A 24808-nucleotide genomic window follows, 5' to 3' on the forward strand; every position below is an offset into this window, starting at 1 on the left:
TGCGGGGGGGGGGGGGGGGGGGGGAAGGAAAGGCCCCACAACTCCAGCCTGGGAAAAGCGCAGGGTCTATTAAGAGAGGGGTGTGCATTGCCCCTGGGGAGGAGCCAATCTGGGCAGCCCTCGGAAACCCCTGAGGGGAGGGGGCAAAGCCTGGTGGGAGGCGGGGGAGGCACTCGAAGATACTAAGACGAGCTCGGCGCCCAGGCCCGACCGCGGGAAAGCCAAAAAGGGCGAGAGGGGTGGGGCCTCCACGCGGCCACACCAACGGGGAGCACGCAGGTCCCTCCCTTTTCTCTTCTCTCCCCGCCTCTTCCGGGCCTCCTCGCTGGGGGCGGGGCCATCTCGCTGCTTCCGGCCCCGGGCTCATGCGTGGTTCCCGCTCTCCCTGCGTGAGGCGCTTGCTGTCCCTCGTCCGTGGGCCCGCAGCCTTCCCTCCGGGTGCGGGGGCTTTTCCTCCATGGAATCGGTGTCGAAAGCCATGACCCGTAAGTGCAGGGCCGCGGCCCTCGGAGCCGGGCGGCTCTCGGGCGGCGGGAGCTCTCCAGCCGGGGCCGGGCTCAGGGCCAGGGGGCTGTCCCCGAGCCTGCCCCGGGGAGCCGGCCCGGGCCGCCCTCCCTGCCCCTTCGCCCGGCGACCTCGAGGCCCAGCGTACGTGAGAGAAAGCTCGGGACGTCGAGTCAAGAAGACCTGGGTTCAAATCCCGCTTCCGACACAGACCCCCCCAACCATGTGACCCTGGGCAGTTCACATACCTGCCCTGAGCCTCAGTTTCCCCATTTGTGAGAAATGAAGGGGTCGGGCTAAAGGATCACTAAGGTCCCGCCCGGCTCCTGAGCCGAGATTTACAGGGAATGTCAGTGGTGTGGGGAACCTAAGAGAAGTGTAAGAAAGGGCAATTGAGGCTCTGAAACCTGATCTCCACCTTCAGCAGGGGTTCTAATCCGGGGTCCGACCGTTTTCAAAAAAGCATTTGAAGAACTATCTCAGTATAATTGGTTTTCTTTGTCATTCTATGTATTCCGTTTTGTTCATTGGGAAGCATTCTGAGAAGGGTCGCAGAGGCATCACCAGACTGCCCGAGGGATCCGGGGCACCAAATGTTACATAGACATTTATATCTATCTATACATGTCTGTATGTATACAGATACCTACACACATAGGTTTAGAGATGGGGGAGGGGGCAGTCTGTAAAGGTTATCCAGGCCCACCACCTTGGGTTACGTGTAAGAAAGACCTGTCTGTGCTGGGCCACCTGCCAGGGGAGGGAGCTTGGCCAGGGCGCAGCAGACCTGAGCAGGAGAACCGGACCTTTAACCCAGGCCTCTCCCGCTTCAAACTCGGGGACATTTTCATCGTCCTCATTCCCTTTGGGGGATCTAAAATGTGGACGTGTTAACAGTGTTGCTGCTATTCACTGTTCAGAACACACAACTCCCCCAACATCTTTAGGGTGAAACAATAAATACATCCCAGGCTAGAAGGGCCAGGAGAGTGGAGAAGGATGAAGCAATTGTTGGGAGATTTTGAGGGTCTGGGGGGGTGGAAAATTAGTAAAGAGGAAAAAGGTAGGAAAATATAGCTCTTAAAAAATTTAGATTAAAATCCACATTAGAATAGAATGTAAGTAGCCCTTGCTATCTCGTCTTTGACCTATGTCAATGTGACTTGCACATAGGTTATTTATAAATATTTAACTTAATTGAAAACATCTGTGCAAAGAAAAAAGCGCAACCTGTTTACTTTCCTGAGTGATTGGCAAAATTGAAATTTCTCAAGTCAGCTGAAATTCTGAAACTAACATACAGTTTATGGTTATTAAGCTAATTTTTTTGCCTTTTGGTGAGGCAATTGTTAATGTCGTGTGTCTGAGTCTGAATTTGAACTCAGGTCCTCCCAGCTCCAAGGCAGGAGCTCTATCCACTGCACCACCTAGCTGTCAGTTAAGCTTTTCTTAATAATAGCTTAAGGGGCAGCTAGGTGGTGCAGTGGATAGAGCACCTGCCCTGGAGTCAGGAGGACCTGAGTTCAAGTCTGGTCTGAGACCAGACGTCACTTGCCACTTACTAGCTGTGTGACCCTGGGCAAGTCACTTAACCCCAATTGTCTCAAAAAATAAAAATAAAAATTAGTAATAGCTTAAGAGTCTACAGATTTTGTCATTTTGTGTATGGGGGAAAATACTGAAAAATTTGTTATTCTAAATATTTTCCTTTCATCTTGATGACTTCATATGTAACCCTTTATCCTAATTATTCATTGTTTTAAGCTGTTAATCAGTAACATTCCTGCCACTTCTGGACTTTGTGTTCTTTAGAAAATAATTGCATAACCTGTCTCACCACCCCCTCTACTCTCACCCCCAGACCTACCAATGGCCAGCTTACCTAAATTTTTCTTTGGTAGAGAATGGATTTATTGTCTGTACCCTGAAGCTGTGAGGAGCTTTGTGTCTGAGCTGTGCAATTTTGGAGGAAGCAACCAAGCTTATTTTTTCACTACCTTATTACCTTTCTTTAAGGCCAGGTGTTCTGTCTGTTATCTTTTATAGGTTTGTCTGAAGGATGCACTGGTAAATGTTTTACAACTGGGCTCCTCAGGAAAAAAAAAATTACATGCATACTCTTTTAAATTTAATCTACATTATTAACACTTAACAATCCACAAAAAAAAAATAAATCAGGCCCAAATTTGTTGATTTATGTGGTGCAGATGCTCACACTGAAAATTCAACATTCTCTGTAAGCTGGTTAGAGCTGGCTCCAGGCCACTCCTTGTTGGGCTAGATGGGTCTCTCAGTCTGTGATTCCTAAAGGCTGAGGTCTTCCTTTAACATGCAGCTCAAAGCTTCATGAGGTCTTTACTGATCCACCAACTGCTAGTGTCTATCCCAAACTACCTTGTATTTTTAATTACTCCTGCATATATTTGTATTTATTTACTTCATATTTATGCTTTATGTATTTATAAATATATTTGTGTATCTCCCCTATTAGAATGTAAACTCCTTGCAAGGAGTGATTGTTTCATTCTTTGAACTTGTATCTTCAGTACCTAGCACAGGACCTGCTACATAGTAGGCACTTAGTAAATAATTGTTGATTTATTTATTGAAGAGAAAAACTAAGAAATGAGTTTCTAGTTAAATTCAAACTGGGCTTTTGCTAAATCTTTTATAAGAGGCATTGTTGTATGGTGTTAAGACCTGGAGCTGGACTTTAGGAGATCTGGATGCTAGCCTTGGCTCTTCAGATGACTTAATTCTGAGTATTTTCCTGTCTGTAAGCTGACTTAGAGTCCGAGGGCCTGAATTCAAGTGATAGTCCTGCTCTTTACTACCTGTATGATTTGAAGCAAAAATATCTTTGACTTCATTTGTGCTTTTAAAAAAACCTTTATTTTATTTTTTTCACTGATGAATCTATTTTCTTTCCATTCTATCCCCCCCGTCGTTGAAAAATGAACAGAACAACAAAGCCCCTGTAATGTGTAGGCATAGTCAAAACAAATTCCTGAATTGGACATGTTCAAAAACATACTGCTTATTTGCACTTCTGTCAGGAGGTGGGTAGGATGCTTTATCATAAGTCAACTGGAATTATGGTTGGTCATTACACTGACCAGAGTTTTTAAGTCTTTCAGAATTGTTTGTCTTTACAATATCGTCATTGTGTTAATTCTTCTGAAGGTGAGATGAGATCTAGTTTTTGAACTTGGCTGACTGGAAAGATGGTTTTGTTCTCAATGGAAATAGGCAAGAAAAGAGTAGGGGGAGGGCTGTTTAGAGGGAAAAATACTAAGTTCTGTTTTGGACATGTTGAGTTTGAGATACCCATTGTGTAGGCAGCAGCAGGAAGCAGGAGATGCTGAACTGGGTGACAGTTAGTGTAGAAAAGAGGGCACAGGGCAGTGCTCTGGGGCCAGGGGATGGATCATCTAAAGTCAGTAGTCCATAATCAGACATTTATTAATGGTGCCAAGAATTGCACAGATAAAAAGAGACAAAAGACAGTCCGTGCCCTCCAGGAGCTTGCAATGATGAGAAGGATCATTACGACAAGTACAGTTTTAGAAAGGAATAACTTAGAATCTCAAGTGATCACAGTTTTTGACTTCACCCAAAGTCCCTTGGTAAGGGATGTCATGAAGGGAAAAGACCCAAAACAACCAAAAGCAAGAAGAAAGGACTCTTCAGTTGTTTTCAGAACCAGTTTTTGGTTTGCTAGCCCAAAACTATGTAATAAAATCTTAAATATGAGACTGGGACCTATAACTGTTTTCCTCTTACAATAAAAGTCATTAGTGTTCATGGGCAGCCTTCCCTAGTATTTACTCTCCTTTACTTGTGTTCTTAGAATTTCGTTTGGCCCTCATCCAGCTTCGTGTGTCTTCTGTCAAGTCAGATAACCTGACTCGAGCTGGTGAGTTTGTCAAGAAGGCAGCAAGCCAAGGAGCCAAAATTATAACTCTTCCTGTAAGTATAAAGGAAATATCTGTGAATTACACATCTAATAAAATTCTGATTTTTTTTATGCATTTCAGCTCTTGTCCTGGAGGCTCTAGGGGAAGAGTACCAGGATGTTATTTGGAGTGGATTCTGCTTATTCACCAGTATCATCACGTATCTTTAACAAGCAATCCACTTAAAATATTTTTTTATAAAATCTCATTGACTCCCTAGTGAACCAATCCAGTGGACTTTTTCTAGTTCTCACCATTCTTGACCACTGTGCATCTTTTGACACTGTTGGCTACCCCTTGACACAGATGATTTTTCTTTTTGCCAACACCACACTTTCTTAATTCTCTTTAACTTCCCTGTCTCTTCCTAGACCCTCAGTGTGGTGGTTCCCCAAAGGTTTATCCTTGTTCTTTACAATCTCTCCTTTGCTAATTATGTTTTTGTAGATTTAACCACCACTTTACCTCTGCCATTAACTCCCAAATCTTGGTTTTCAGTCCAAAGCTTTCCAGATAAGCATCTCCAGTTCCCCACAAACCTGTTTTTATTCCACCTCCTCCTCTAGACCTGGTTCAGCCAGTTTTCTCATCTCTCATCCCTCAAACTTCAGGTTTTGCTTTGATGCATCCCTATTTCATGTTTCTTATAACCAGTCAGTCACCAAGTGCTGATACTTCTGCCTCCCCACCTCCATTCTTTCTGAACTTTCCCTTCTGTTTCTGCTACCACAGTTGGTTTTTTTTGTTGTTTTTGTTATTTTTTGGTGAGGCAATCAGGGTTAAGTGACTTGCCCAGGGTCACACAGCTAATAAGTGTTAGGTGTTGGAGGTTGGATTTGAACTCAGGTCCTTCTGATTCCAAGACCAGAGCTGTATTCACTGCGCCACCTAGCTGCCCCCTGCTACCGTAGTTGTAAAGCAGGCCCTGCTTGCCACCTTTGATGTTGTTGTAACACCCTCAGAACAGGTCTTCCTATTTGTACCTTCCCTCCTATCGACTTCTCATGTTGGCAGGAGAATCTTTTCTTATGTGTACATTCTAGTTTCACCACTACTCTGTTCAAAGATCTTCCATGGCTCCCTTCTGTCTGCCAAGGAACTCTTTTTCTTGACATTTCTTGACATAAAATTATCCCTTTACGATAGGGAGCCATTTGCCTCTTTTCTAGTGCTCTCCTCCATGCACTTTGTGTTCCATCCAACCTATCTGTGTCTCTGTTGACAATCTTTCTTATTCCTCCTGCTCAACTCCAGTTGTTGAATTCCTATGCATCCTTTAATTCCAAGTCAAACAGACTTCAACAGACTTCCTCTATGTAGCCTTGGGTACCTTTTCTCCCTCTCTGGTGTTAATTATGACTTTTCACCCTTAGTCCTTAGATGAGCACTTTTCTATACCTCTTTGATGTGTTGATCATAAATTATTATAATTATAAACATCTGTATTGGTGTCATTTCCTTACTAGCCTGTAAGCTTCCTGAAGGCAGGAGCTGTCTTAGCTACACTGGCATCTGAATTATTTGCAATGAAGTAAGGCAAAAAGTCAAGTCAGCAAACCTTTATTATGCTCTTAAAATATGCCAGGCCTACGCTGTGTTAAATGCTGGACAAATATTAAATTTGTTCATTAATGTAACCTTACAACTTTTATGATTTTTTTTGTTTTGTTTTTTTGGGCTAGGCAATGGGTTTAAGTGACTTGCCCAGGATCACACAGCTAGTAAGTGTCAAGTGTCTGGGGCTGGATTTGAACTCGGGTCCTCCTGACTCCAGGGCCAGTGCTCAATCCACTGCACCACCTAGCTGTCCCAAACTTTTATATTTTTAAGAAATTTTAATACGCAATATGTCCTTTGGCAGCAATCACTTGCTTCACATGATTTGACATTGAGTTCACAAAATCTGATACGTGTTCTTTAATTCTTCACTGTAAACCTACACTTTTTTCATATTAGATATTAAGTGTACCTTTCCCAACCATTTTGTATTTTTGAAGGCTAACCCTTGCAGAACAAAAATTTTCAAAGAGTTTTAAGTCAGGAAAATTTCCAGGCCACTGAAGCATATTTGCCTCCATTTCTTTGGTGAATTTCTTATCCTTTTGTGATGTGTGGCATGATACAAAGTCATGGTTGTAGTAATTCATCTCCATTTGGAATTCTGTAATTCTACAACAAATCTGTTTCTCAGCAAAGCCGTGTCCAGTATCCCAAAAGACTTTGTGCAGTTTTAAGCTTTTTTACTGACTTTTGGAACAGTTTATCACTAATTCCTTCAAGAGAACAAAACTTTCAGGCCCACTGGAAGTAAAATAATTCCTCCAAACAGTTTTTTTGTGGGTATTTTACAGCCTCATGAAAGTGCCCATTTCTTACAGGTTCACTTGGACTTATTCTTTCAGTGATTTTGATATAGTCCTTGAATGAAAAAGGAAGTTTGATCAGTAAACTTTTTTTTTAATCTTTTTTTATTTTAGACTTGAATACTAAGATTTAAACACATAATAAGAAAAGAAAAAGAAACATACTATAAACTTAAATATTAAAACTTAGGAGCAGCTAGGGTGGTGCAATGGATAGAGCACCAGCCCTAGGGTCAGGAAGGCCTGAGTTCAAATCCAGCCTTAGACACATAATACTTCCTAGCTGTATGACTCTGGGCAAATCATTTAATCCCAATTGCCTCACAAAAAAAAAAATTTAAACTTAAAAATAAAGTAAAACAGAAAAAAAAAAACCATGTGCACAGCAGAACATAAGAGAGGATTCAAAATATATAGCACTAAATTTCCATTTCAAGGAAACCTATATAATAAATACATGTTGTGTTCAGTACTATCCATCTTTTCTTTGCTTCCTTCTAAATTTTTTTTTGTTCTCTGCTGTATACTTTTTACTTTGTTCATTTTCTCTCCTTCCTCTCCTCTCTTCCCCCAGGCTACAATTAAGCATGGATATATTTATATATAGATTATACACATACATACACACTTATATAAATATGTACTTTACCTAACAGATTCTATTCCTAATCTTTGTTTTTATATTTGTGTGTATCTCTTATTTCCTATTCTTCCTGACTTCTCTACTTCTACCCGATACTTTGCCCTCCTATTACTTAACCTATCCCCCTCCCTTATCCTCCCATTCCCATAAATCTAAACACCCTTTTGTACACCCCTTTGACCTATCCCCTCACCCTCCCCTCAAGAGATCCCTCCCTTGTCCTATCCCCCCTCTTTATCCCCTTAGTGTTTTATTTCTTTCTAAATTTAGAAGACAGTTATACTCTTTTCGATGTATGTGTTGTTCTCTCTTGAACCCATTCCCAATGAAAGTAGGTTTCCAGAACTAACAGCCCTCCTCCCACATCTAATTCCTCTGTATTGGTTCTTTCACTCACACCTCATTTGTATAAGATAATTACTCTTTTTAGCTGTTGCTTTTTTATTTTTTAAACTTTTTGTTTCCTTTTTGAAGTCATATCATACTTAGGTCTACCCCAATCTTTTTTATGAACTACTCAATTACTAATAACAATCTTAGACATATGTAAACAGTCTGTCCTTATTGGACCCCTTGTAATTGGTCTTTGGTATATACCTTATGTTTTTCTTGGCTCTTATATGTCATATCTTCTATCAAGTTCAAGTTTGTTTTGTTTTTTTTACAAAGTACTGAAAGTCTGACAATTCATTAAATGTCCATTTTTTTTTTTTTCATTCAGAATTATGCACAACTTTGCTGGGTATCACATTTTTGTCAGGAAGCTTAGTTCTTTTGCCCTTCAATATATAGTGTCCCAAGACCTGCAGTCTTTTAGTGTTACCTAAACATTTTTTTTCAGTATTCAGTGCCAGTCTTTGTATTGTCTTGCCCATGAAAAGCATTTTTTCTTCATAACAGTAGCAGTTTGTGTGTTTCATTAGTCTTTGTTCTTCCAACTTGAAGAAACCTGTGCTGCACTCTAGAACAATCAGTAACAACCTCTCCAGCCTCTGGGTCCTCTGAAGGTCTTTTCTTATTTTGTGAGGATTAATAAGGCTTTTTTGCAGAATAGTTTGCTAGTTCATAGTGTTTTGTTTTTGTTTTGGCCACATTTTCTTTTGTCCTTTGGTGCAGCTGATCATATTTTGATCTTAAGTGATGCTTGAAATACTTGACTTCGCCACAAACAATATAAAAATTATTCCTTGTTCTGAGTAATTTGCAGAACATCTTGTAAACTTTGCATCTTACTATCTATCAAAGTGCTCTGCTCATAGTAGATGCTTAATAAATGTATAGTAAATGGATAAAAATGCTTTGTACAATACCATTCAGCCCTGCCCCTCTGTAGTCACTCAGGAAATAACGTGGCTAAAAAGATGATTCATCCTGAGACAAGTGTAGACATACTTGACTTTTAAGGATAGATCATCAAAGCCTGGCTATCTTAGTTGTGAAAGAAAAAAAAAAGACATAAGATAAAGTCTCAGCACTTCTTCCATCTCCCTGTCTTAGAGTTAAGCCAAATTTGTACAAATATTTGCCCATGTTAATATTTATGTGGGTGAGGTGTAGGGAAGAACACGTAGGAGGGACTTTTCAGCAGGTCATGAGAGTAATTCTTATCTCTAGAAACATAAAATCACAGAATGTTTGCTCTGGAAAGAACCTTAAAGATCACCTGGTTCAATTCTCTCTTTTTTCAGATCACCAGAAGGAAGACCAGAGAGGTGGCTTATGGTATAGTTACTTGTTCAAGGTCACAGAATTCAGTTTTAGTTCATCATTTATCATTCATAATTCTTTATAGGTCCTGGGTATCTCAGTCCATATGCATGGAGCCTGTAACATCTTTAAGGCCCCAAAATTGGATGATCTCAGCAGCAAGTCTGTGTACCTCTTTTAGACCCATATGGTTTTCCTTTAACATAGGATCTTGATGAGATAGGAGCTAAGTGTCTCTTTCTTGGTCAACAAGGTGAGCCCTGGGCCTGGGCTTACCTAGTTGGGATTGGGTCAGATCTTTAGTTTTAATGCCTTTGCTGTCCAGAAGGGCCATGTGGGAGCTGACAATTTTCTAGAAGACACTGTTCTCTTCAAGTGTAAACGTTCTGAAAGCAACCATTTCCTTGACATAACAGAGGGGCTTTAACATCTTTTTTTTTTTCCCTTTCTCCTACCTCACTTCTAGGAGTGCTTTAATTCTCCCTATGGCACAAACTACTTTCCGGAATATGCAGAGACAATCCCTGGTGAATCCACACAAAGGCTTTCTGATTTAGCCAAGGAATACCAAGTTTATCTTGTTGGAGGTAGCTTTCTGGGGCTTCAGGGCTACATATTTCTTCATTTGGTGGGGGTCAAGTTCATATTCATGTGGGTGTTGTCACAACTGGTAGTGATTTTTATGTCTTTTACTTTTACCATTATTTTTTTCTGATGTTAAAAAAAATTGATTTGGAGTTTCCTCTTCTCCCCTACTTCCAACAAAGTCATGTTAAAGACATACTATTCCATAGCATGGGTTTTGCCAATAGACATTTTTCCAGGCATTACAAAAATGATTTTCTGAAAATGTTTGGTGTTTGGCATATTTGTCAGAAAGAGATGAAAGATAAATCACATCAGCATATGTCCAGTATATCTGTTTTGTGGGGCCTTTAACGTGAGGGGTAAAGAAATTTCCCTCTCGAAGGCAGGTAAGTAAGCTCAACAGTAACCTAGGTTTGTTTGGGGACGTTTTTTGAAAGAAATTTTTAAAAATTCTATTTATTATGGTAATAGCTTTTACCACTCCTGTATAGTTCCATGTTTGATGTCATGTATGTTACATATGTTAGGTGTGATGAGAGTTGCCCAAAAAAGACAAACATGGATGAATTGCAGTTTACATCATGGGAGGGAATTCCCAGATTCATGAAATCACAAGTTCATTTGAGTGTGTGACATGTATAGCAGTGTAGATATTATCGCCATTTTGCAGGGGAGGAAACTGAATCCTACGGAGGTTAAACAGCTTGTCTAAGTTTACACAGAATGTAAAGGCAACCATCATTGGCTTTTTTCCCATTGCTTTTTTCCATTGTATCACTACACCATACTTATTTATACTGCTTTTAAAATTAAGAATAGACAAAGTAAGATTTGGTTAAATAAATCCAATAATTTAAAAAGAAAATTCTTTGTTATGCTCAGTGAAGGGTAAGAGGCAGAGATGAGAGAAAGGAAGTGAAACCCAGTGCTGGTGATTATATGGAGGAACAGGTACACTCATTCATTATTGGTGGAATTACAAATTTGTAGAACCTTTTTTTGGAGAGCAGTCTGGCAGTAAAAGTTACAAAAATAATCATACCCTTTGACCAAGATTTCATTGGTGGCAATGTTCTCTGAAAGTGTTATTTAAAAAAAAAATAACACAGGGGGCAGCTAGGTGGCGCAGTGGATAGAACACCGGCCCTGAAGTCAGGAAGACCTGAGTTCAAATCCGGCCTCAGATCAAACACTTGACAGTGTTTGATAGCTGTGTGACCCTGGGCAAGTCACTTAACCCCAATTGCCTAAAAAAAACTAGAAAACTATTTGTTTAACATTTTTCATAGCATTATATACATAACTAAAAAAATCAGGAAATGACCTAAATTTCCAATACTAGGGAGGGTTAAATAAATTGTAATAATGGAATATTATAATACTATCAAAACTGACAAGGAATGCAAAAAATCCTAGGATCATGAATTTTGTGTTGGAAACTACCTTAGAAGCAAAACAAATCTGGAAAGACCTTTATGAAGTCATGCCAGATTTTTAAAAAAAAGAGGTGGAATCAGAACACTTAAGTACACACTAACTATAACCTTATAATAGAAGTGAATTAGAATAGACAACAGATTTCTGATAGGAACTTAAAAGTAACTGAAAAATTGTTATACTTTTTACATTGAAATTAATTCATTTAAGTAAAACTAGTTAGTAAGCAGATTTGGCTAATTGTATTGACAATTCAACGTTTTCAAAAATAATTCATTTTTTTAAAAAAGGGAAGCAGAGACAAAATAAACAATGAATCGGACTTTTGTCACATTGCCATCTTGTGGTCTTTTGGGATATTGCTACCAAAGACTTTAAAGCTTTGTTTCATTTTCAAGACTCCAAGGCCTCAATGAAAATATCTCTTCATATTTGTCCCACAAGCCAGTTGAAATTAAATTGAGAGGTGGATGTCTGTCTCTGATATAATGTCACAAACTAACATCTAATTGCTTAAGGGTAAAATTTAAATTAAGGAACACTTGGATTCTCTTAAGCCTGTTTTTGTTATATGCCCTGATACTGTTTCTCATACATGTAGGAACTTATTTCTGGAAGTATATATACTGAAAAATATCATTTTGAAAAACATATGTTCAAATAGCCTTATTTTTGGCACATCAGAAAATATTGACAAGCTGTTAATCACTTTCCACAAGGAAATTAAAGTCTGACATGCTGTATTGAGAAAAATTTTGATGGTATATGTATATGTATTTTTTTTTTCCTTTTAATGAAAGGCTCCATTCCCGAAGAAGATGGTGGAAAATTTTACAATACCTGTACTGTATTTGGTCCTGATGGAACTCTTCTGACAAAGCACAGAAAGGTAAAGGATGTGATCGAGTCTCATTTGTCCTTGTTGCTGCTCTGCTCCATTTTTGTCTTTGTATGCCTAGTGCCTTGCACATAGAAGACACTTAATAAATGGTGATTGAGTTTAAATACCTACAGGACCTAAAGAGATCTAGTGGTTAATTGATGAAGTGTGGTTGGAGTTCAGGACAGAGATAAGGGCTGGATATGTAAATTCAGGAGTAATCTTTATGGATGTGTTATATGAACCTGTGGAAGGAGGGAAGATCACGGATAGAAAAGGTATAAAGAAAGAAGAGTTCCTGGGACAGAGACTTATGGAATACCCACACTTAAAGGAGTGAGAGAGCAGTGATGATGTTTCAGGGAGAGTGAGTAGGAGTCAAAGAGGTAGGAGGAGAACTGGAAAAAGCCTTGCTGTGGAAGTCGAGGCAGAGAGAATCTTCAGGAGGAGAGGAAGTCAAGGACAGGAAGGGCTGAGGATTTAGCAGGGAAGGGAGAATGCAGAGTATGGGAGAGAGAAGTGTCAGGTTAGAAGCCAGATTAGAAGAAGTATAGCAGTGGGTATGCTGCAAGTATAAATGATCTTTCTGGGAGTTTGGCAGCAAAATTTAGTTCAATTTCAAGAAGCATTTGTTAAGTGCCTATATCATGTTAGGTTGTAGGACTACAAAGACAAAAAAACCTTGTACTGGGAGTGGGGTGGGAATAGCCACATAGATAAATATAATTAAATACAGGAAAAATACAAAATAATTACAAAGTATATAGGGAGCTGGGTTTAACAAGAGATAGTGAGGAGGGAGAACATTTCAGGCATGGAGAGGAGCATCTTAGGAAGGGCTTTAAGTGCCAAACAGAAGAGTTTGCTTTTTACTCTAGAGGGAATAGGGAGCCACTAAAGTTCCTTCAGCAGGAGAATGAAGCAGGCCTGTGCTTTAGGAATCTCAGCTGGACGGCTTTTTGGAGGATAGATGTAGAGAGGGGGAATTGGAGACAGGGAGATCATTCAATAGTCCAGGGAAGACAGAATGAGGGCCTGAATTGGGGTTGTGGCTGAGTAAATTAAGAGAAGGCTGTAGGCGTGAGAGATGAAGACCTGACAACTGAGTGAGTGTGGGGATGAAACATCTGTCCTGGGCTAGGGACCACAAAAACCAACAGTCCCTTAAACTTGAATTCCTGTGGGGGAGAAGGGGGAGAGGATGGAGTATGTGAACAAGCAAATCCAAGGATGTGCCTGGAAACATCTAAGATAATGAAAAATGTGTGGGATGGAATGGGCGTGGGAATGGTGGAATCCAGAGGAGCAGAAAAGTGTAAATAGTGGAGAAGAATGCCTGCCAGAAAGAGATGGGCTATTCCAAATATGGTTTTTCCTATGGAAAGAACTGCAATTTTATAATCTTAAGGAGAAGCAATGCATCAGGGAGTTAGATCAGCAAAGCCATGGATCCATTTTGTGGATGGTGTTCAGTGCTGGGCTGAGAAGTTTTTATTCCAGAGACATTAGGAAGACACAGAAGTTTGTTAAGCAGGGGAGTCACATAGCAGTGTCTTACCTAGATGGGGATTGTTTTGTCAACCGAGGAGAAGGTGTGGATGGGAGAGGAAAGCCTGGAGAAGGCATCTGAGCCAGGTGGTGGAAGAAGAGGAGGAACACAAGAGATGCGACTGTAGAGGAAGCAGGAAGGAGACTTAGGGGTGAGGAAGGAGAAGGGTTGGCTGCATCCCAGGATTTGAGAGTGGGCATCTATTGAATCCTGTATACACAAGGATTCTCCACTTTAGCATACCTGAGAAGTGTCATCCGTCCTCTGCTTGAAGCCCTCAGAGACAACCCATCACCTTTCCAGGCATCCCATTCCACTTTTGATCAGCTCTGACTGCCAGGAAGCTTTTTCTCACTTTCCATCTAAATTTGTTTCTTTCCAACTTCCACCAGGTTTTCCTGGTTCTGACCTGGGGGACCAAATAGACTGTGTCTCATCCCTCCTTCACATGATAGGTCTTCAGATACTTGTAGACAGCTAGTATGTCCTGTGCATTTTATATAGGTTAAATATCCTTGGTTCCTTCGAGCAGTCCTTATGTGACATAGACTCCTGGGTTAAAAACCCAGGGGTCTGGGAGGATGGTGGTGATCTGAAGGGAGGGTAGGCTATGGATTCTGTAGGCTGAGGGAGAGAAAAAAGAAGATTCCCAACATGGGAGGACCACCCATCGCATCAGAGTGAGAAATGCTGTGCACAGGGAACATCTGCTAGGCCTATTGGAATAGAACAGAAAGTGTGAGAAACAGAACCGGGAAAGGGGGATAGGAACCAGACTGGAGTACCAAGGGGTTTATGTTGCACTCTGAAGGCAAATAGGGGAACCACTGAAGATCTTTGAGATCTGTGTTATAGATTAGAAATAATGTGATTCTTCAGCCAGTGGGTAAGATTTACTAGGAGGGGTGTTTACAGGATTTTCCCACTACTCCCCATATTTGCATGTGTAAAATATTAGTTTTTGAAGGCTTGTGAGCATTCCTTGGTAACCATACCAATTATTTTTGGGACAGCTTCATCTGTTTGACATTAATGTTCCTGGACGGATTCGATTCCAAGAGTCAGAAACGTTGAGTGCTGGTGACAGTCTCTCCATGTTTGATACCCGTATGTGCAGGGTTACGTGGGACCTCGATCTTTGGGGTGCTTCTTTCTCACCTACTTGTCGGTGAAGGGCAGCGGGTGCTTCCACCCCCTTCTCGGTCTTTACCTGCACGGGCGTAGTCCTTGCGCAAGGCAGTGTTTCTTAGATTTACAGTCAGCATGTGTTCCCACCCCTTATGGGGATGTCGGGGCTTAGAGGTGGTTTGCACCAGTGCCTTCATTTTACTGATGAGGTAAGCAGACCTGGAGAGAAGTGATTTGCCCAAGGTTACAAAGTTAATAAATAGAGGCATTGACATTTTAACCCAGGTCATCTTACTGCAAATCCAATCATATTTTCCTTAACACCAAAGTAAGTTATTTTGCAAAACCTTGTTACAAGTCTGTGGATAGTAGAGACAGCCTGGGGTAGTGGGGAGAAAACTGGTCTGGGAGTCAGACAGACCTGGGTTCAGCACCTGCCTTCACATGTACTGGCTTTGTGACTTTGGGCAAGTCTCTGGGCGCTCCAGGGAAGTTTCTAAAAGAGTGAATTGACAAACAGCTGCTTTCTGATCTACATTGGGATTTAACCTCCACCAGTGAAATCACAGGTGTGGAACAAAAATACCCAAACAGCCCCATCCGCGTTTCCCTCAGAGGGGCTGGACGTAGTGACAAATGCTTGTTGGCCAACCCGCTGATGCTCCCTGGGCAGTCGAACAAGTGAGCAGCTGGATGCTAAGTTGCTTGCCTGCCTGCTGTTTATTCCAGCCTTCCACAGATAGCCAGGCCCTGCCTCCAGAAAGTCATAATTTAGGATAAATGAGGGGAGCAGGATTAAGATCATTTTGCTATTTATGCACCATCTCCATTTTTTAAGTAAAAGGACTAGCATTTTTATTTTGGAATTCTAGTGGAGTCCTGGAGATCTGAGAGCTGTTTTGTGTCCTTATGCATGTCTCCTAAGTTGAGTCAGTCAAAAACCATTTATTAAGTTCTTACTAACGTGCTGAGTACTGTGCTAGACTTTGAGATTACACATTTAAAAATGAAACGGCCCCTGTCTGAAGGGAGGTGACCTCCTATCGGGAGATCCAGGTTGTCTAAGATCCTTTAGAACAGGGCACACTGACACCTTTGGCAGTTTGCTGAAGCCTGCGGGCCTCTTAGAATAATGTTAAATGCATGAAATAAAATACAAAGGATCATAAAGGAAATCAGTTATATTGGAATGCAGTCATCAAAAGATTTAAAAAAAAAAACAACCCAGGTCATAGGTTCTAGCTTAAAAGCCCTTACTATAAGCCAAGCTGGGGTATATTTGGGTGAAGGAGGGCCTGAACTGGGCTCCTGGTCCTCTCCTCTTACTGGAGAGTACCCCCCCCCCAAGTATTACTGTTGTTGCTTTTTTTGTTGTGCTTCCTTTTGCCTAGTGACACTGACTTTTTGTCTGAATCTCTTGTCTGAGAAACAGCTTACTGCAAAGTGGGCGTGGGAATTTGCTATGACATTCGCTTCGCTGAACTTGCACAAGTCTACTCTCAGAAAGGTGAGGATTTTTTTTTTTTTGGTGGCTGATGAAATACTTGAGGGCCTTGAGTTGCGTAAGCCTGAGTAAGTCCTTGGTCAATTGACAAGTGTGGAAAGCCCTGGATCATTTTGAGATTGAGGAAAGAGAATGGATAAGAATCAAGTCAGCAAGCACTCATTCAGCTCCAACCACGTGTCAGGCACTGTGCTAAGTGCTGGGGATACAAAGAAAGGCAAAAAACCAACTTTTCTCTGCTCTCAAGGAGCTCACAGTCTAATGGGGGAGACAAGGTGCAGGTAGTTATGTACAAAGGAGCTCTAGATCAGACGGTTTGGAGGCAATCACCTTTACAACATGCTGGGCAGATACTCGTCCAGTCTTTGCCTAAAGATGTCCATCAATCAAGCCACTGCCTCCTTAAGCAGCACATTGCACTCTTGGAAATGGCACATTCAAACCTGAATAATAAATTCATGCCTTCAGAATCCTCTCCACTTAAAGCTGGAGTAGAGAGGTCCTTCATGAAGCCTTCCTTGGTTCCTCAGCTCATTATGTTTACTCTTCAACATTTTCCTTGAGCACTTAGTCTGGCTCTCTCTTCTGTGACTCAGTTATAGTGAACATTCGTGGTAAGCTCCTTGAGGACGAGGGACTATGTAATTTTTCATCTCTTTTAGTCCTAGAACCTGCTAGAGAGATTGAGCAAAGGCCCTTAAAAATGACATTTAATTTGGAAGGGAAGGGGAGGGAAGTAAGCATTTACAGAGCATTTACTGTGTGCCCGGCACTGTGCTAAGGCCTTTACGATTATTATCTCATTTGATCCTCACATAACGCTGGGAGATAAGTACTGTTATTGTCCCCATTTCACAGTTGAGGAAACTGAGACAGACAGGGGTTAAATGACTTGCCTAGGGTCACACAGTTGGTAAGTGGCTGAGGCTGGGTTTGGACTCCAGTCTTCTTGACTCTAGGCCCAGCCCCCTATCCACTGAGCCACCAACTACCTCAAAAATTGGCAAGTTTATTGAATTTATTATGTATTTATTGAATGTCTAGTGTGTGTTCAGTGCCATGAACTTAGAAGACTTTTGGAAGAAGTAGAGGTAACTGGGTCATGCTATCTCAGTGTCCTTCGTGAACTTGTCCAAGTCAGTCTCACACAGCGTGAAGGAGCAGGAGATGGATTCCCTGCCCACAAGCAGTTTACAGTCTAATGTTCAGATTGAAATCCATCATCCAGAGTTGAGAGAGTTTTTTCAATTTTCTGTGGGGCATCGAACCACAGGCGGTGATTACAAAAGAAGGAGATTTGGTTTTGATGGGCTTCATGTCTGTGCTGCTTGTCTAGACTGACCTGATTGGCATTGTCTTAAGGTTTGGGGCTGTGAGGTGTGCCAGGTGAGGAGCAATGACATGGGCTGCACTCATCTCAGACCAATGCCAGTTCTCATATCTTTTTCTTTAAGGTTGCCAGCTCCTGGTATACCCTGGTGCTTTTAACTTGACCACTGGACCAGCACACTGGGAGCTGCTCCAGCGAGGCCGGTAAGATCAGGCTCGTTTTTTAGGGCTTTTTCCTCCTGAAAAATTTTCCAGCTTGGTAGACTGCTGACCCAGCAGAAACCTACTGTCCACAGTGGGATGTCACCAAGGGACTCCAGCCTCAGCTTGGCCACGTTGGGCAGATCCAGCGGGAAGAATTCCTGCTTGTTTTTCACCTTGTGACCAGCCACACCCCTGATCCCCAAGAGCCCTTGCAGTGTTGTGCCCTTCCTCGTCTGGGCCTGGGACCTGGAATCCAGGTTTTAGTTTCTTGAGATATCGTGGCATGTAGGGTATTGGCCTTGGAATCAGAAAGATCTGCATTCAAATCCCATCTCAGAACATCTACTCACCTTGTGACTGGACAAGTCCCTTAACCTCTGTCAGCCTCAGTTTCCTTATCTGTAAGATTGTGGTAACAACAGCACCTGCTTCACAGGGTCATTGTGAAGTTCAAGTGAGATAACATCCATAAACATTTTGCAAACCTTAAATTACCATAAAAATTTCACTTATCTGGAAATCTGTTTTTGTTGCTTTGGAGAAAATGGATGAAGTATTTTATGTCCTTTTAGGGACTTAATCTTGACACCTCCCATGTTTTCCACTCAGATACTAGATCAGGGTTAGGGAACTGATATCTAACTCTCATTCTTAGAATAATAATGCTTAATTTTAAAATGTACTAATAACCAGGGGCAGCTAGGTGGTGCAGTGAATAGAGCACTGGCCCTGGAGTCAGGAGGACCTGAGTTCAAATGCGGCCCTGAGGCCTTGACACTTGCTAGCTGTGTGACCCTAGGCAAGTCACTTAACCCCATTGCCTAGCCAAAAAACCCAAAATGTACTAATAACCATATTTTTTAAATTAGAAACTTGTGGTTTCATTGGTATAGGGAACTTTTGATGAGAAAATTCCCTCTCTCCCAGTGCCCTGAAATTGTGAGTTTTAGTGCGTTGCTGAAGACACAGAAAAAAGTTAAGTGACTTGCTCCAGGGTCACATCGCCAGTGTGGGTGACGGCAGGACTCCCATCCAGATCTTTTTGACTATAAGGCCTGCCCTGTACCCAAGATAATTAGACTTTCTTGTATAGTGCTTATAGACGTTGAAGTGTTATCACAAATATTTTGTCTCATTATTTGCATTCAGAAATTGATTGGACCTTTGGATCAGAGTACCATAAATAGTACCCTGTTCATCTGGTCACGATCTGGTTGTAGATCAGGGTCTGTCTCGTCTAATCAGCTCATTTTACAGATAAGGAAGCCGAGGCCCAAAAAAGCGTATTTTGTAGTAAATTTGCCTCTAGCCATGTTTCAGATTTCCATGTTTCCTAAGTCCCTCTTGCCAATTTGTGACCAGAGGTGAAGAAGAGAGATGGTGGGAATTGTGGATGGCTGGTGTGTGAGATGGGAATGGGGGATGGATGGATGGATGGATGGATGGATGGATGGATGGAAGGAAAGATGGAAGGATGGATGGATGGATGGATGGAAGGACAGAGACTGTGCAAGAGAAGCAAGAGAATATCAGCTCCTGGGGGGCAGAGATTGTTTGTCATTTTGTCTTTGTACCCCTAGTGCCTTGTACATAGTAGGTGCTTGTTCCAGCACTCTAGGGGATCTGTGCTCTCACGGATGAGGGTTTCTCTCCAACTTGGCAGATCTAAATCAATCCATGCTTATTTATTCTGTGAAGTGTTCATCTATAGCCACCAGTATGTTAATACGGAGGCAGAGAGAGGTGTTCACTTAATATTCTGGGAGCTTTCCTTGGGGTTTCTTGATGTCATGAGGAATGACTGACTACAGGGGTAGGTGGTGTGCCTGGCAAGTTCACAGATATGTCTGAGGCTAAAAAAAACTTGAGAAACACGAATGTGACCTGATATTGGTACCATTGCTTCTGCCTTACTCACATATGTGAAGGATTGCTTCCAAAAAATCCTGTTTTATTCTGTATTACTCAAAGGCTAGGCCTCGTGGCTCTGTCTACACAAGCAAAGGGAACTAGTAGAGTCTGTGGCTGTTGCATGGCTAGGCCCTTTACTCTGGCTCCCCCCTCAGGTGATTGTCACTGATTACTATTGAACTTGAAGGCATGAGCCATAGTGTGGTGTAGACAATGTCTAGAAGTGTATCCCTTGATGTTTCCTCCAGCTAGTCCACGTTTTCCCTGGTTTAGCTGGTCTCTTGGTGTTCTTGGTATTTTGTCTCCTGAGAAATTCTTCCATCTTGTTCAGCCGAAAAGGGGCCCTCTCTGGATTGAAAAGTATTATCAATCATTCAACATTTATTAAGGCTAGGCACTGTGCTAAGCACTGGGATACAGAAAGAGGCAAAAGATAGTCCCTGCCCCCAAGGAGCTTACAGTCCTAAGAGGGGAGACAACATGTAAACATCTGGGGCAGGAATTTTGCAACATGATGATCTGATTTTTTATGAAGGGATTACTTATTTTTTCCTCATCTTTTAATTCTAGTGCTGTAGACAACCAAGTGTTTGTGGCCACTGCTTCCCCTGCCAGGGATGTAAATGCCCCGTATGTTGCCTGGGGACACAGCACGGTGGTGAGTCCTTGGTAAGTTTCTTCATTCCAGGTCCCTTGAAGGCATTTCTGTGTGTACATTTCTCACACTGCCTTAGTTTGTAGCACTTGTTCTTAGAGCACCCTACAGGAAGGATGTTGAGGAGATATCATGGTGTTGGGGAAAGAGAGTCAGAGAACTTGGGTTTAAATCTTAATACTATCATTTATCACCTGTGTGACCTTGATCATGTCTTTTAACCTCTCTGGGCTTCAAGTTTCTTTATCTGTAAAATGGGGTAGAACATGATGATCTCTAAGGCCCCTTCCATTTTTAAATTTGGGATTCTATTCCCTTGTGATATAATCTCAGAATAGAATCCCTTTCAAGTTTCTCTCTAGCATTTGGTCAGTTTTATCTGTGCATTGTGGACAGTTTCTTACAGATGTGGCCACATGTCATGTGACATACCCAAGATCTTGCAGAGTAGTAAGCTTCAGACGTAGGATTTGAACCCAGGTCATTTCACTTCAGAATCAGTGCTTTTTCCACAGTACTACACTGACTCCTATCAGCCCAGTGACAGAGTAGTTAAGTGGTTGTACAACACTGGACCTTTATTTCTTCCTTTCCAAAAATTGAACCATAGAGTTCTAGAAGACATTTGGGGGCCATAGGCAGGAAAGAGAATTGTGGCCATCTGTTATGTCTGATTTGTGTGTAAAACAAATTCAGTCGTAGCTGCCTGGTCAACTAACAAAGAGTTAATTACTAAAAAGAGAGAAATTATAGAATTTTACATGGGGTTTTGAACATTTTCCAGGTCAGCCTTTCTCTTGAGATTTAGCATGAATTGGAGGTGGAAATGAATTAAGAAATAGACCCTGTGTGCATCATCAGACTTATTGCATATTAATTGCATTATGTGACAAATTATATTATATGACAAATCTACATTAGGAAGAGTAATAGTCTTCATCCTTGGAGATAACAGAATGTTTGACTAGAAGGAACCTTAGAATTAGATACCATTGTGATCTCCAACTCCCTTGTTTTACAGGTGAGGAAACTAAGGCCATTCAAGGTTAAGTGATTTACCCAAGGTCACACAGCTACTAAGTGTCAGAAGTGAGATTTCAGAACCATATTCTTGGTCTTTCCATTACACCAGCCAGTTACCCATCATCCTCTCAATGTAGAAAATGCCCCTGCTAAATACGTCCTTTTTCTGTGTTGGCTCCTTTTGCAGGGGAGAAATTCTAGCCCAAGCTGGCATTGACGAAACCGTTGTGTATGCAACCGTAGGTAAGACTTGCCTGCCAGTTTTACCCTGTTTCTCTTCATCCCTCAACCTCAGTTTCCACTTACACAATGGTGGCTTAGTTTGGTTTTGCCCTCCAAACTGACTCAGCAGTCATGACTTCATTAGACTTGGTGAGCTGCCTCCTGCCTCTCAGCAAAGAGGTGGTGTGACCCAGAATCCTAGAGAGGTGAGACCCCTACCCTCATGGAGCAACACGTGGGCATCCCAACAGCCCATTCGGCTTTTGGATAGCGATTTTGACCGTTAGCATCCATTGCTCCCGGTTCTGCCCTCTGGGACCAGACAGAACCAGCTAGATCCCTCTTCCACGGCTTTCACATGATGCTGAGGTGTCTTTCCTCCCAGCTTAGCATCCCTGTGGGCAGATTGTGGCATGCATACATTTCAGAAATGGCTCGTGTGTTGGCTTGTTTCACTTAACTGTACTGACTTGTTAAAAGGGAGTATCCCTTAGGGAGCAGGGCAGAGGCAGGGTCTTTGGGAAGTGACAGTAGTGCATCAACATTAGTCAACATAAAAACAAAAATAAAAGCACCAACAAAGCCCTTAGAAACAAACCAGCCACCTCCCTCAGAGCTTGGAATGTGACACCCCCTCCTCCAGGGTCAGACCCAGACCAGCCCCAGGAAATGGTTTCTGGTGTGCTCTGGGAACCCCCAGTAGTGAGGAGGTTTTGCTCTCAGAGGAGGCTGTGTTTTAGTGACAGAACTTGCTCTTCTTGCAGACCTGGAGAAGTTGGCTGAAGTTCGCCAACAAATCCCTGTTCTCAGCCAGAAGAGGAGAGACCTCTATGCTGTGGAGTGGAAAAAGCCCTGAGGGGCCTGTGTTGCTGAGGAGGAGGAAGGCGGCCTTTTATGTCTGGCTCTTTAAATTCTTTTCTGGATCTCCCTGTTTTTTAAAAATTTCAACCTTTTTCTGTCAGTAAAGGGTGAAGAAACTAATGAGATTGGGACACCTAGGTGGTGCAACGGATAGACACCGGCCCTGGATTCGGGAGGACCTGAGTTCAAATTCGGCCTCAGACACATAACACTTACTAGCTGTGTGACCCTGGGCATGTCACTTAACCCCATTGCCTAACCAAAAAAAAAAAAAGAAAGAAAGAAACTAATGAGATTACAGAACATTTTAATTATTAGCCATTGGCTTATAATGGACATGCTGACCAAAGTAGTTAGCAGAATGAAGTGTTAGATCCCGATCAGGTGCAAAATTCACATAAAACCAAGGTGCCTGTGGACACTGAGGTGACTACTCCATTTTATGGAGTTGGAAGTTTTTTGGTCAGAAAACTGGCCAAAACTTATTGCATTTCTCCAGAAGTGCCTAAGATTTCAGACCTGGCCAATGTGTTGAATTGTTTTGCTTGATTATACTTGTCTGTTAAAAGGGAGAGTTCCTATTTATTCTGTGGCAGTGGGGCCTGGGTGTTAAGTTACTGCCTAGTGACTGAGATGGGAAGAAAAGAAGGAAGAGCATCAGTAATACATTAAAAACTGGAAAAGAATAAGTTCAGAGGGAGAAAGGGGCAGTTTTGTGAAGTTTCCTCTTTGTACTTTAAATGTTTGTGTTAAGTACACAATAAAAATTACTTAAAAGATAACATTAAATTTGCATTAAAATTAAAAACCATGGGGCCTTTTCCCCACCCCTCATTGCCTCATCAAATTTCTCTTCCTTTGTGGGCATGGTTGTCCTCACCAATCAAGTCTCTCAGATTGACTAACATAGTTCTTTGGAGTGTCCCTTAAGTGAATCTAAATATTTCATTTTGCTTTCCTACCACGTATTAGCCTACCCAGTCAAAGATCACTCAGGCTCATCAACCCTCTATTTCTTATTAACCTTTCTGATAGTGTAGGTTGTCATCTCCCACAGTGTAAGTGAAAGAGCCATCCTTGCAGCCTAACATCTAGATGCTGGAGAGGAGAGTTTCTACACAAACTTAAAATGTGAGGGTTGTCCTTGCTAATAGTCTTGTGTAAAGTGTCAGTTAACAGCACACAAACACAAATGGTTTCCAAGCTCAACACGTAAGAACCCAAAAATAGCTTTATTCCCATGTGTTACTGGATTATCCCGTCTCATTTTACCTTTTGTTTTCGCAAGGAAAAACAAATGGAGAGGTTTTGTCAACAGCAATGCGCAAACTACTAACCCTTCCTGCCTGGAAAGGAAATTGGGGAGCAAGTTGGAGTCTGGGCCGATGCAGAAAAGTTTTGAATAACTACTCCCTTTTCCAATATCTTCATACTTCCTAATGGTAGCCAATGCTTTAACTTGTTAAAAAATCAACATAATGGTAACATCAGTTAAAGTTATTACAGGCACTCACTACAGATAAAATTATGTAAAGACAGGTTCAAAATTCTCAAGAGAAATAGCTACTTGGTAGCTAGAGCTATCCCTCAGCTGCTCTTCTGAGCTAAGTCAGATTGTCCATTCTTTGAGCAGACTTAGTGAAGCCCGTTCCTCAATAGATTTAACGCTGGTGTCACCCACTCGCTTACATACCCACAAACAATTAAAAGTGTGTTTCTTTCCTCTAGGTTCAATGGAGGATCTACTGTACAGAATCCTTTAACAAGGCATTGGTAAACATCATTTCCTTTCCCACATTTCCTTTAAAATGGCAGCTGCTAGGACAGCTAGGTGTCGGAGAGGATAAAGCACTAGCCCTGGAGGAAGGAGGACCGAAGTTCAAATGTGATCTCAGACCTGACACTTGACACTTAACTGTGTGATCCTGGGCAAGTCACTTAACTCCAAGTGCCTCGCCAAAAAAAGAAAAACAGAACAAAAAAAAAAAATGGCAGCTGCTAAATCTTATATGATCCTGATTTCCTCAGTATTGGAGTTCTTTCTGGCTTGCAGTATTTTTTCCTTGTATCTAGAAAAGGTATTTTAACAATGACATTCCTAGAAGTTTCCATTTTGAGGTTTTTTTAGGTGATTGGTGGATTCTTCATATTTTCACATTGCCCTCTTTTTCTAATATGTTTAGGCAATTTTAAAAAAAATATTTGATCGAGTTTTTTGGTTTTTCTGGTCAAGGATTTCAGGTAATCCAATGATTCTTGTCTCCTTGATCTGTTTCTCCCAAGATCTTTTGACTTTAATAATGCTTGTCTCCTAGAATCATTAACTATTTGATCGATTCTAATT

General features: G+C 41.6%; 1 protein-coding gene across 1 annotated transcript; it reads left to right on the top strand.

The window, feature by feature from the left end:
• Nucleotides 1-361: 361 nt before the first annotated feature.
• On the top strand, nucleotides 362-23246 carry NIT2 (nitrilase family member 2). The gene is made up of 10 exons (XM_027867851.1): nucleotides 362-485; nucleotides 4355-4473; nucleotides 9640-9760; nucleotides 11999-12087; nucleotides 14641-14734; nucleotides 16188-16262; nucleotides 17714-17792; nucleotides 20274-20372; nucleotides 21569-21624; nucleotides 22368-23246. The coding sequence occupies exons 1-10, from the start codon at nucleotides 458-460 to the stop codon at nucleotides 22457-22459; spliced, it is 852 nt and encodes a 283-aa protein (XP_027723652.1). The 5' UTR covers nucleotides 362-457; the 3' UTR covers nucleotides 22460-23246.
• The last annotated feature ends 1562 nt before the right edge of the window (nucleotides 23247-24808 follow it).

The sequence above is a fragment of the Vombatus ursinus genome, unplaced genomic scaffold, assembly GCF_900497805.2.
Source record: "Vombatus ursinus unplaced genomic scaffold, bare-nosed wombat genome assembly UNPS02001419.1, whole genome shotgun sequence".
Lineage (NCBI taxonomy): Eukaryota > Metazoa > Chordata > Mammalia > Diprotodontia > Vombatidae > Vombatus > Vombatus ursinus.